At 41.5% G+C, this 11,533-nt stretch overlaps 3 protein-coding genes across 3 annotated transcripts; 1 reads left to right on the plus strand and 2 right to left on the minus strand.

Annotated features, from left to right (window-relative positions):
• Nucleotides 1–427: 427 nt before the first annotated feature.
• Nucleotides 428–2,392, minus strand: ndufab1b (NADH:ubiquinone oxidoreductase subunit AB1b). Its single transcript, XM_084677542.1, has 5 exons — nt 2,179–2,392; nt 1,504–1,626; nt 1,175–1,262; nt 725–836; nt 428–596 (listed from the first exon to the last, which is right to left on the minus strand). The coding sequence occupies exons 1-4, from the start codon at nt 2,347–2,349 to the stop codon at nt 745–747; spliced, it is 474 nt and encodes a 157-aa protein (XP_084533668.1). The 5' UTR covers nt 2,350–2,392; the 3' UTR covers nt 428–596; nt 725–744.
• Nucleotides 2,393–2,770: 378 nt separating this feature from the next.
• dctn5 (dynactin 5) lies at nt 2,771–5,438 on the plus strand. Its single transcript, XM_084677541.1, has 6 exons — nt 2,771–2,950; nt 3,218–3,286; nt 3,427–3,545; nt 3,702–3,813; nt 4,019–4,121; nt 4,265–5,438. The coding sequence occupies exons 1-6, from the start codon at nt 2,903–2,905 to the stop codon at nt 4,360–4,362; spliced, it is 549 nt and encodes a 182-aa protein (XP_084533667.1). The 5' UTR covers nt 2,771–2,902; the 3' UTR covers nt 4,363–5,438.
• On the minus strand, nt 5,395–10,487 carry hapstr1a (HUWE1 associated protein modifying stress responses a). Its single transcript, XM_084677540.1, has 4 exons — nt 10,114–10,487; nt 8,853–8,933; nt 8,079–8,354; nt 5,395–7,362 (listed from the first exon to the last, which is right to left on the minus strand). Exons 1-4 carry the CDS (start codon nt 10,307–10,309, stop codon nt 7,082–7,084), a joined length of 834 nt encoding a protein of 277 aa, XP_084533666.1. The 5' UTR covers nt 10,310–10,487; the 3' UTR covers nt 5,395–7,081.
• Nucleotides 10,488–11,533: the final 1,046 nt, after the last annotated feature.

Raw genomic sequence — 11,533 nt, forward strand, 5'->3', positions numbered from 1 at the left:
CAATGGCGTTCTCAGCTTCAAGGCCGCTGCATGAAGTCGAACACACCTGATGCTGTGTTTAGAGGTGGTCGTTGCGTTCAGAAGAGGAGCAGTGTGAGAACCCGGGTGTGGGCAAGATTTGGACTTCATTATTGATGCAACAACACCTGTATTATGCACCTCTGTGGGATTTAACCCTATGACTGCGGGTTGTGGAATGAGAAGTGGATGACATTGTAGCCTTCTAGCAGGTTTATTGTACCTATCTACCATTATGGATGCAGTGTACATGCAAATATATTTATTTATCATACCTGCCTTGTACATATTCTAGATACCTTAAATTGAACTGGACCTATTCGCATCTGATACTAAAATGCACGGTATACTCTTTACAGGTTCTTAAATGAGAAAATACACACCCACAAGATGGCGCTATGAGACAAACTGTCTTTTTCCCCAAATAATGACATTTTATTAAATACACACAAACACAGGACAAGGCAGCTGACACTGATGCCACAGAGAGAGAAAGAGAACTAGCTGAGGAACTGGAACATTTGCTGCCCATCTGCATCACAACTACTTCCTGTGAGGTCATGTTGGGTCACCTCTATCTAGAGAAGATAAAGGAGGGGGGGGGAAATTACCATGCATGGCAGAGAATTACACAACCTTACCAGCTCTAACCCTGTGTTCATATGCAGGTTTGTATCATATACAGTGAGAGCGGACAGACACTCACCGTCATTGGTTTGTTTTATACTATTCATAAACATCCTTCTTTTCTGCAATGTAATGTACAATATCCTCTGGTGACATCAGCTTCTCAGCCTCTGCATCAGGGATCTCAAATCCTGCAAATAACAAATATTTGTTAAACAGTGATTCGTCTCTAATCCTAGGACACCTTTTGAGAGTAGTTTCATGCATTTGTGTAGGGAACTCACACACAGGCATCTTACAAGAGGCAATGCAAACTTGTAAAATGTCCCAGTACTTTGGTATACCTTTATAACACTAAGCAGTTCTTCCACATAAATATTCTCAATCTCATTGCATGCTCTATTGTCATTTGTCTATGACCTCTTATTATTGAGTTTATTATGTTTTTAGGACACCTAATATTTCATTTACAAATGAAACTTGGCATGCGCTTGGAAGAAGAAGGGCTGATGTGCTGGTTAACACTCACCAAACTCATCCTCCATGGCCATGATGATCTCTACCTGGTCCAAGCTGTCCAGCCCCAGGTCCTTCATGAAGTGGGATGATGCCTGGAGCTGAAACACATGGCAGATGGGCAAGAGGATCATTATACAATGCCTTACCAATTAGCTAAGTTAACATTCCCCATTTTCAATCACATATAGGCTATGTGGCTTGATTTGTATTGGTGCAACGTGATGCAAGTGATTATTTGCTACTTCAGTCAACTATCACAGCAGCTAACACATGCCCAGCCAGCATGACAGTTCCATAGTATACCCCGTATTGCTGCTGGTGCTGGAGCAGCTACTTTACCTTCTCGGGGTTGATCTTGTCATACAGTTTTAGGACGTACATGACCCTGTCTTTGATGGTCTCCAGGGTGAGAGGGGGCAGGTCGCCATACTGTCGGCACAATACGCCCACATTGCTCGAGATCTAAGGAAAAATAGAATAAGGGATACAGGGAGGTGGAGAGGTTCAGTTGCATAGAGCCATACCACTACAGCAGGGGTCATCTGACGACGGAATCATGAATGGTCAAGTCGGTTAGTCTGTCTGACACTGCATGACGACAATGTTGTTAGCTAAATAGACGATTTACTGACTAAATAGGGACTTCCTGCTAAAATGTTTAATTTAAACCAGCTTTTTAAATAGATGCATTGAAACATCATCTGGCAAATAAACAAAGTTATGTATATATGCAGTTAGAACACGCTCACAGTCACGCCTTATACCAGACTTGGCTAGCTTAGCTAAGCATACTCAGTCCTCAAGTCGTAGAAGGCTACGACATTGATGTAAAATATGTGCAGATAGCGCCAAGTATATTTAAGACATAACCTTTTCTAAAGATTTGAAGTTGTATGTAATGAACGCTGTGATAGCGATTCAGCATGCTATTCATGAAAGACGCAGGTAGGTCACAGTACGATCCACTACCGCTAGGCCAGGGGGGCGAGTAGTTCAATGTTATTCAAGAGTTACCCGTGTCTGTTCAATCCACCGCGTTCGCTGGCAGTTGGAAATAAAAGAGTATGGTCGGTGGTTCGCGAGGACCGGGGCAGCAATCACTCTCACAGCAACACCACCCGATGAAAGCCTCGCCGAAGGCCGGGTAAGCGAGCGGACACACTGCGCTAGGACACGGGACGCCATGACTGATTTCAGCTTACTCCCAGCGTGCAAAGCGATCGAGTGCTTCTTCCTGTCACTGAGTTTGCGCAGGATAACCTAAATTGACCCTTGCTTACAACACCAATTCAACATAGCCTACATGCGTAAATTAGGTGATATCTGCAATTGTAACAATGTGGTTAGAACTATTCTCTCAAAACTATCACGTGAAGAAATACAACTGTGTCTAAAACGTTTTTACGTATTTAGTACAGAACAAGACTAGAGTAAACGATTGCACTTGAGATCTGTGTTTTCTATTAATAGAGCTATATGTGTACAATACGACAATATTTTTACAATTTTTTGTAAATAAATTGATTTCTGACATCTGCACTTTATTTTAAAAGGAAATATGAAATAAATGTGTCCAATCTTAACACACGTTTGATGTTTCTACAATCATCTTGTGAGGTCTTAAAGCCCGATTCGGAAGAAGGGAGCGGTTGAGGAGACTGACAGCAGTGCAAAACAGACAGAGAAGACAAGAAGAAAAACTAAGCTTTCTATAGCCTACCACATACATTTTACAGACATGGAATTGTGCGAAATACTCTACAACAAAGCAGAGTATATTGAAACTGTAAGCTTGCTCGTTTAATTTGCCATATAGCTTGTTATTTCTTTGTCAATGGAACCTGTTAGCTAGCCAAATCATGCTAGCTACAACGTACAGTAGCGGTACGTTCGTTAGCTTTACTAGCTTGGAAGGCATATTGGGTGGCTAAAGAGTTCGTTACAGATAAGCACAGCAGAGCTTGTTAGTTTGCAGCCAACAAGCAAGCATGACAAGGTTATGTACAAGATGATGATTACTGACGATCTAACCCATGTTCTTTTGGTCCCATAGGCCTCTGGTAACAAAGTGAGCAGACAGTCTGTACTATGTGGGAGTCAGAACATCGTCCTCAACGGAAAAGTGAGTAGAGCTCGGTTTTATGCTGTATTCAATTCAAATGATGTTGCAATGTGATTATAGTCCCGTGTAATAGTAGTAGTAGTTTCTCTTAATATATAATTTTCATGGATGCATTTTTGTCTGACGGTCCTCCTCTCCAGACGATTGTAATGAACGACTGCATCATACGGGGAGATCTGGCCAATGTCAGAGTTGGTAGACATTGTGTTGTCAAGAGCCGGAGTGTCATTCGACCGCCTTTTAAGAAGTTTAGCAAAGGGTGAGTGCCCTGCTCTCAGACCTCACCTCAGACATATATTCTGCAGACTGATATTACTGGCACGGTAGAAGCAGGATTAGCTTGTATTGTCAAGATATGCTGTCAGACTTGGCTGTCTCCATCTCTTCTTATCCTCCCATCTGTCTCTCTTGTCAGGGTGGCTTTCTTCCCCCTGCACATTGGCGACCATGTTTTCATAGAAGAGGACTGTGTGGTTAACGCTGCACAAATAGGCTCCTATGTCCATATCGGCAAGAACTGTGTCATAGTGAGTGCCATTAAACACACACACACTTTCATTCTTCCTTTCCCTATGCTAGGGGGCATGGATAATCACATGGTGTTAAAATGCACTCTAAGAACGTACTTTGTGATTTTACAATGAGGATAGTGTGGTACCCAAACCAGCCCATCTTATCGTCAGTGATGCCCCTGCTTCAGTTAATAGAGAGATTGATCCTGTTATATTGCAGGGTCGACGCTGTGTGCTGAAGGACTGCTGTAAAATCCTGGACAACACAGTACTGCCCCCTGAGACAGTGGTCCCTCCCTTTACTGTGTTCTCTGGGTGCCCAGGTACAGAATATCCTGTCGTCTTCACAGCCAGTGAAATGAGAAAGAACAAGCATGTTACATGTGTTTTGTATCCTCTAGTCTTATCATTGTGATGGCACGTGCTCAAATTCATCTAATTTCAGCCGTGCTGCTATTTTTCCCAGGGTTGTTCTCTGGGGAGCTACCAGAATGTACGCAGGATTTGATGATCGATGTGACCAAGAGCTACTACCAGAAGTTCCTCCCCCTCAGCCAGATCTAGTCCTGCCCTTCAGCCCAACCACAACCTTCCCCTGATTTAGGCTGCATCTCAATAATTAGACATGGCTTCTTGGACTTTGCTTCTTTCTTCATCACAGTTCCCCAGTTTCTTCTAGCCCTCTGGAATGTGAGGCCTTAATTAGAACCTCATGAAGAATATGGAATGTTTCACCAAAGGCCTGAGGGGTTTCTTGTCATGTGATCCAAGGAAAGAAGAAAAGAACAACCCACGACTGTTGATGGGATCAGTTTGAGGAGCAGCGTTGTGTCCTTGTATTTCCCTTTCCGTTACTGAAAGGAGATGAGGGTAGGAGGCCTTTGAGAAGTGTTGGAACCCAGCCTCAGAGGACCAAAAAGCAGAAATGTTCAATGGAAAGACATCAAAGCGAATTTAATATCTTTTTTTTTTCTCATAACCAGAGCACACAGTCCTTGTTTTTCCTTTCCTACTTGGCATGACTTCAGCTGCAAACATTTTTTTGTTGAAACTGTTCTGGTCATATCGCATCACTTGTCAGATTCCTGTTAAAATATCTTAAGGTGTGTTTGTGTGACTGCCACAAAGCCTCACCTTAAAAGACTAAGACCAGAGAGTACTTTAATTACTCTACTCTCAGACGCTATATTGATATTTTGGACAGCATTTAGATAAATACACATAAAATAATGTTGCCTCTGTACTGCAGAATTATTTAATGAAGTTTACAGTTTATTTCATTTACAATTGATGTATAGTTTTAATAGCACTAGTTATAAAACTAACCAGTTATGTGTCAAAGTTGTCATGTTTTCTGTGCTGTAGTAAGTCCTATAACACTTCATACACACACAAGTTCTTAATGCTGTCCTGCATAGTTCTCTCTATGCAGAGGATGCATGTCTTCGTCTTAATAGCAGATCAACAAAATGTATGATTTCCAGTCACTACAATATTGCAACTATAGTGGCACCAACTGGATTTCAATAGTATTACAACTTCACATACAGACCCCCCCCAAACATATTTGGGATACCTAGAGAAATAACAACCAACCACATGAACATGTTATTTAATGAAACATAGTACATCAATTGCAATTCAATGGTTTTCTTTTATTCCTTTTACAACGTGAAACCACATATCATACCAACACCTAAATGTTAAGTATATAGATTAGCCATTTATTACTTTAAACAAATAATATAAGTATCAAGAAACAGTTGGTAATAGTGTTGGCTCCAGAGAGATGTGGCATGAGTCTGCATACTTGAGGCTGTCTACTTTAAAAGGATATAAAGACCATTCATTGGTTTAGTGACAGATGAACTGGCATTGTCTTTTGAATGTAACCAATTGAAATGTCATGTACAGAACCAACACAATTCCCACTCCATGTGTTATGAGGGTCCGCTCTACTCGAAACATTTCTACCTGCACTTTCAGGAGCTCCATCCACAGGGTAGCCAGCCAATCGTAGCTTTCCACATACATCTCAATAATGCACTTTCCCTATACAACACAGTGAACATCCCAACATCCAAACTTTCACACAGATGAGTGTGAAGGCTGTGTACGCCAGCAAGTGCGGTAGTATGGACATTGGGACACTGCCTCTGAAAGAACAGGTCTGATTTATACTTTCTAGGGCTAATGCTCTCCCATGGGTGAGAGACAAAGGTGTTTGTGCACAGTGAAGTATAACTGGGACCCAATGGAAGAATAACTTGCATGAGTTAGGTGTGAAAGCTAAGTGCAAAATCATTATTGCAACTCTCATTATATTATCACACAATCACATAAAACAGCAGCTGCATCAAATAAGACTAGGAAGAAGGGTGAAGTCTGCAACAGTCAGGTATTATTTAAGCTGTGGCAACAACAAAAACTATTTTTTTTCCTTTAGAAAAGAAAAAGCCAGGTGAAAAAAAAGCTTGTCAAAAACGTTGACTTCTGCACGTTGGCCGAAACAACCTGAAACTGAACACTGGTATGTGGTGACTGAACTAAACTGAAGTTAATGTTGATGCAGAGTTAGCAGATAAAAGGTCTATATCAAACATCAATAGCCTGCTATTGGTAGTATGGGCTATCATACCCACAGCAATATGACTGGATACAGGAGGCAGAGGAAGCCACAGAGATATGCTCCTAGAGAGATCTCACTGTCTTGACTGACAGACATGTCCACTGAGAAGAATGGGTAACAGAAGAACAACATTTGTCAGAGCACAGAATGGGTCTCCAACAGTGTTCCAACATTTGGCAAACATTATTGAATTCACAGAGTCAGAGACGTTGCGATGGCCCTCATTTCCTTTATAAGGGGATGGGTGAGGATGGGACTATTTGGGGGAGGGAGGGTAATAGAAGTGTTGAGGATCAAGTGGCTTTTATTTCAAGCAACACAGTGCCTTGTTCTCCCCCTGGAAGGCTGCGTTTCCAACCATCTTCAATGGCTCCCTTTCCTCCTCTCATTTCCTTGCCTTCTTCCCTTAATGACCACTGATGATTGAAAGAATTGTGTTGAAATGTTCCATATATATATAAATATATATATATGTTGCTCTGATACTCAACAGTGCTCTCATTTTGGATTAGGCACGCCAATGAGGGAAATAAGCAAGACAAGGAGACAAGGGAAGAAAGTCATCACTAAACGAAACGCCTCCCATCAGCACAGATCCCCTCCGTAGCCAGCCGTCCATCTTCAGCCCCGGCGACCAGGCTCCAAGCTTGGTAATCAGATCATCCGGTTGCGTTTATGGGTGGGGGAGTCCGTGATGACATCATTGCACTGAGCCGAGTTGCGTTTCCTAGCCCCCCCCCCTGCAGAGGCAGAGCCTGAGTCCAGGTGCAGGGCCATCTCCTCAGAGATGAAAGTGTTCAGGTCGACATCGTGGAGGCCGTTACGCCTGCGGCCCACCAGACCTGATCCTGTACCACCTCCTCCGCCACTCACGTGGGTGGGAGACCCAGGGGCCCCAGAGCGCACGCTAATACTAGCCATGGCCCCACTCAGACCTAGCGTGGGGAGAGGCGGGGATGAAATGGACAGACAATGGGGAGACAGAGGAGAAGACAAAGAAATGGTCAAACTCAAGATTCTTGCCCAATAAGCATTAACATTAAGGCACAAGTCATGTTTACAACATAGCAAACAGACTTTTTCCAAAGGCCATGGTTGTTCTTCCAAAAATACTAAAAGAACTCAACCTTTAAAACGTTTCTACATTCAGGTAATTTGGTTCATGTTTTAGCAGATATCAAGTAGGTTTACTTTATTATTTTACCCCAGACCATTATCTGTAGCTATAAATCCAAAGCATGTACAAATTGAAAAAAAAAGAATCAATTAAAAAAAACTTTGAATTGGCCAAGAAATAGGGAGTTTAACAAAACGAAAGGCGACACCAAACATCTGACATGGTAATTGAACTGCTTAAAAGTTGTAACATCTGCAAATTCAAAAACAGAGCACAGAAATAGCCTGTGACATTTGGGAAGTATGGTATTCACAGACACATGGCCAACTAACAAAGCTCTGAGACCCCCTTCCTCCAACATGACCAAGTCTACTGGCTTGTTCTTCTGATACAAGTGTGTATCATCCCCATGAACACACACACACGTCATTTCTTACATGCTCAATACGTTCCAATTTATGGCAAATCAAAGCCACGCTGTGGTATTGTATCTGACACGACTGTGTGTAGGTATCTACATAACATCTCATTTACCGTGCAGAGCTATGGCCTCTCTGAATGGCTGGAGGTCAGTCTCCACGGAGGAGCCCGTCTCAGCAGGGGGGGCCCGGTTGGGTGATACCACAGTCAGTCTGGGGTTGGCCCTGGAACTCCGGGGCGGTGGAGCTTTTCCACATAAGAAGCTAATGAGGTCCTCTCTGCGGATGGTTCTCCTTCTCTTTTTTACCCAGGCCAGCACGTCCTTATTACGTCTCTGGTGGCCGATCTGTATGCCCAAGTCATAGCTCCTCTGGTGCGCCTCAACACTCTCTGTTACCAGGAATATAGGGGACAGTGATTACTTTTAACTGACCAAATGGCATTTCCTAAACTGAAGCAGCAGTCAAAAAAATGTATGACAATGAATAAACAAAAACACCACACCAGAACTAATAGGCAGAATGTGTTGATTATACAAGTTAATAAGGCCTTGTTTGAGACTGAATAAATGCATATAAACAATAACATTAAGACCTGTAGTTTTGTCCTGTTAAAAGAACATGTGTAACTGACAGGCAGCTGACAGATCTATAGGCTGCCTCCTCATTTCCAGAGGGTGCCACCCAGCCAAGCTGAAAAGCTGGAGAAGGTTGAATATCCAGGTGACAAAGAGGCTCTCTACCATTTACTGTTTTTGATAGAATGTCCAAATAAAAACAACAAATGTCTGTGTTTAGAAGCAAAATGGCTACAGGGTTCTCATCTTCTATTGGTGTGATAGCCAAAACCCAATCCCACAATTGTGAGATGAGCATGAGTTATCAATACCTTTGTACAGGTTCGTGACTGTTGTTGCAGCATTCTGGAATGGCACCCAAAGAGAGAGACCTTGTTGATGACATACTCGGTCTGGGGAGAAAATGACCAGAATCAGCATTTTTCTAAAATATCATCTCATTAGTGTAAAGGTTTACCTAATAAGAAATTCTTACTAACTTAATCGGCTGAAGTGGTAAGACTATTGTTTCCGAACCATAAAGCTTACTAGCTTCGTGATTACAGTGTAGACATTTCATTCGCCATTTTGTCTTGCAACTAGAGTTGCAGACAGGCTTTGAAATAAAAATAACTGAACCAGTGCTAGATGGCCAACTCGACAGTTTGCAAGCACGCTACTAAAACTGTCCTTTCAGCAAGAAAGTTACAATCCCGAGTTGGAAACAATTAAAAACTTTGGATCAATATGATTTATAGTTTAATATCGCACACTGACCAATCAATTTTGTATCGCTAACAATCTAACCAATAATAGAATATTCGCCATTTTGTCCTGATTTTCGGTAGCTACCTTGCTAGAGCTAGTTAGCCAGCTACACAGAGGCTAGCCAAATCTAAAGCTATTTCAAAAAGATATGCTAGTACAGAGCCTTGTATTTAGCCACTCGTTTCTATTCTATTCGCGTCTGCTTACATTGCCAATCCAAGCCAAAAATGTATAATCTAGCACGCTGGTAAAGATGTCTTGCTAGTCATTACCACGGTCCCAACAAGCCTGACAGTGACAGACTAAGCCAAAGCTGTCAAAAGGAATGTCGCGTAGCAATGATTGTTGTTTCCATCGCCATTTTGTTTCTAGACTAGCTAAACGTTAATACAACTACATTTAGCCAACAACAAGATTAGTTATTGCATCACAGTTGTTCATTAAAAGTGTCTTAAGTCTTGCTGGGCTTTTTAATTTACCCATTGATCTAACACTACAACAATACTTGGTATAATGTTAGCTAGATAGCTAGCTAGCAGTGTCAGCTCAAACTTAAGCAAGAACTTTAGCTACAGTAGCTCTAGCCAGTTAGCAAATTTCACAACAACATTCAGGCTAGCTCTCTGGGCTTACGTTAGCTAGCCTAGCATTAGCCTAGCTAAGCAACTAGTCACCAGAAGTATGCGACTACTAGCTTGGCTAACGCTAGCTCGTTATGCTAGCAAGTCAGGAGAGAGCCACTAAGCGAACTAGCTACGTTGTTGCTACCACTGCGTTTTGTTAGTTCGCCAACAAGGGGCTGTTTTGTAGTAACCGCCATCAAACCTTTGTATAGCTGTGCTACCGCAGTGGCAGAATTCTGGAAGAGATGCCACAATTTATCTTGGTCGTTATCGACCTCCTCCTCGTTTAACTCTCTTTGCTCCGCTTCAGCCAAACACTGCCGCTCCCATTTTGAGAACCAATGCTCGGGTCCGTGTTCCTGAATCTCCGACTCTCCGTCTTCCTTCTTCTCCTCCATTTACTTAACACTGAAAGTTTCGGAGATCACAGCTTTAGTACACTAATGAATACTTTACTTGAAAGAGCGATGAACTATCCGTTTGTAACTTCATTAATGTTATTGTTTGATTGATGTATGTTTAAACAACGTTGGCAGCACCACCACCCTTTTGGAAAGGCTGTAATATTTTTTGAAGAGCTTCGACGTTGGCTTATATATAGCGCATACTAGCGTGATGCTCTTTACAGCCCGCCTTCTTACCTAATACTTAACAGCGATTGGCTGGATTGGCATTGCAGCGATGTTTTGGTGTTAAAACTGGACGTTTCAGTGGACTAAAGAAACATCTGTTAATTAAATGACAAAGGAACCTCCACGAAAATTCCCTGCCCTGTAGCTCACAAGCTTGTATGAGACGTGTGTTATGTTTCTGTGTAACGTTGGTAGCCTACATAGGCCAACTGCACACATAACATGCTAAATTATACTTAATATACATAGTATCCATTTAAAATAATCAAATACTTTATGGTAATTAATATGTCGTCGTTTTATAATGTGTTCAAATACTAAAGTAAATCTAAGGAAATCAAACACAATTCCTATTTCAACCCAAGAACAACCAACTTCTGCCCTTTTGAGACCGGCTTTGCACTTTCGAAGACACAACATAAATGAACATTGGAACACATTGACGAACTGTATTTTTTTTAAATCAAGTATACCATTTCAAAATATGCTGTTAATTTGTTCATATTTGAATCAAATAAAACCGATAGGTGGATTCAAAAATAAATGTATATAAAAATTATGCAGAACCCAAATATGGGTGACTTCACTCTTTGCACGTTTCTTCACTAGATGGCATACTTTTCCATGAAACATTTTGTGTAATCGTGATGGCTAGTGCAGAAAAACATACACACTTGGGTAGGGGTCCACGATCAAATATGTCTTGCGCTATTAACGTTAAAGAATAATCAATAAATCATTCAGATTAAGGAATTATATAAAAAAATATATAGGCTATATGTAATTATAGTATAACATTATATATTATAATGTTACCATGAGTGTGAACAGTGCTGTGTGGCCGTCATACATCGGCCATGTAGAGACATTTTAATATTCAGCCATTTTAAAGTGTAGAATCGACTTAAATATCATGATCAAATCTCATCATGTTGTGATTGTAAATTACCAAGATGTAGGCTAAAGACGATGTAAATGGAACAGGTCACT

This window comes from Hypomesus nipponensis, chromosome 17, assembly GCF_054491055.1.
Source record: "Hypomesus nipponensis isolate SF chromosome 17, ASM5449105v1, whole genome shotgun sequence".
NCBI lineage: Eukaryota > Metazoa > Chordata > Actinopteri > Osmeriformes > Osmeridae > Hypomesus > Hypomesus nipponensis.

Excerpts from the sequence above, each read along its gene's own strand:
- dctn5 (XM_084677541.1), top strand. The coding sequence starts at position 2,903 with ATGGAATTGTGCGAAATACTCTACAACAAAGCAGAGTATATTGAAACT. Across the intron at positions 2,951-3,217 it reads AAGCAGAGTATATTGAAACT|GCCTCTGGTAACAAAGTGAG; the intron begins GTAAGCTTGCTC and ends TTGGTCCCATAG. Across the intron at positions 3,287-3,426 it reads ACATCGTCCTCAACGGAAAA|ACGATTGTAATGAACGACTG; the intron begins GTGAGTAGAGCT and ends CCTCCTCTCCAG.
- ndufab1b (XM_084677542.1), bottom strand. The coding sequence starts at position 2,349 with ATGGCGTCCCGTGTCCTAGCGCAGTGTGTCCGCTCGCTTACCCGGCCT. Across the intron at positions 1,263-1,503 it reads ACAAGATCAACCCCGAGAAG|CTCCAGGCATCATCCCACTT; the intron begins GTAAAGTAGCTG and ends CATGTGTTTCAG. Across the intron at positions 837-1,174 it reads GGCCATGGAGGATGAGTTTG|GATTTGAGATCCCTGATGCA; the intron begins GTGAGTGTTAAC and ends TGTTATTTGCAG.
- hapstr1a (XM_084677540.1), bottom strand. The coding sequence starts at position 10,309 with ATGGAGGAGAAGAAGGAAGACGGAGAGTCGGAGATTCAGGAACACGGA. Across the intron at positions 8,934-10,113 it reads GGTAGCACAGCTATACAAAG|ACCGAGTATGTCATCAACAA; the intron begins GTTTGATGGCGG and ends TTTTCTCCCCAG. Across the intron at positions 7,363-8,078 it reads AGAGGCCATAGCTCTGCACG|GTCTGAGTGGGGCCATGGCT; the intron begins GTAAATGAGATG and ends TCCCCACGCTAG.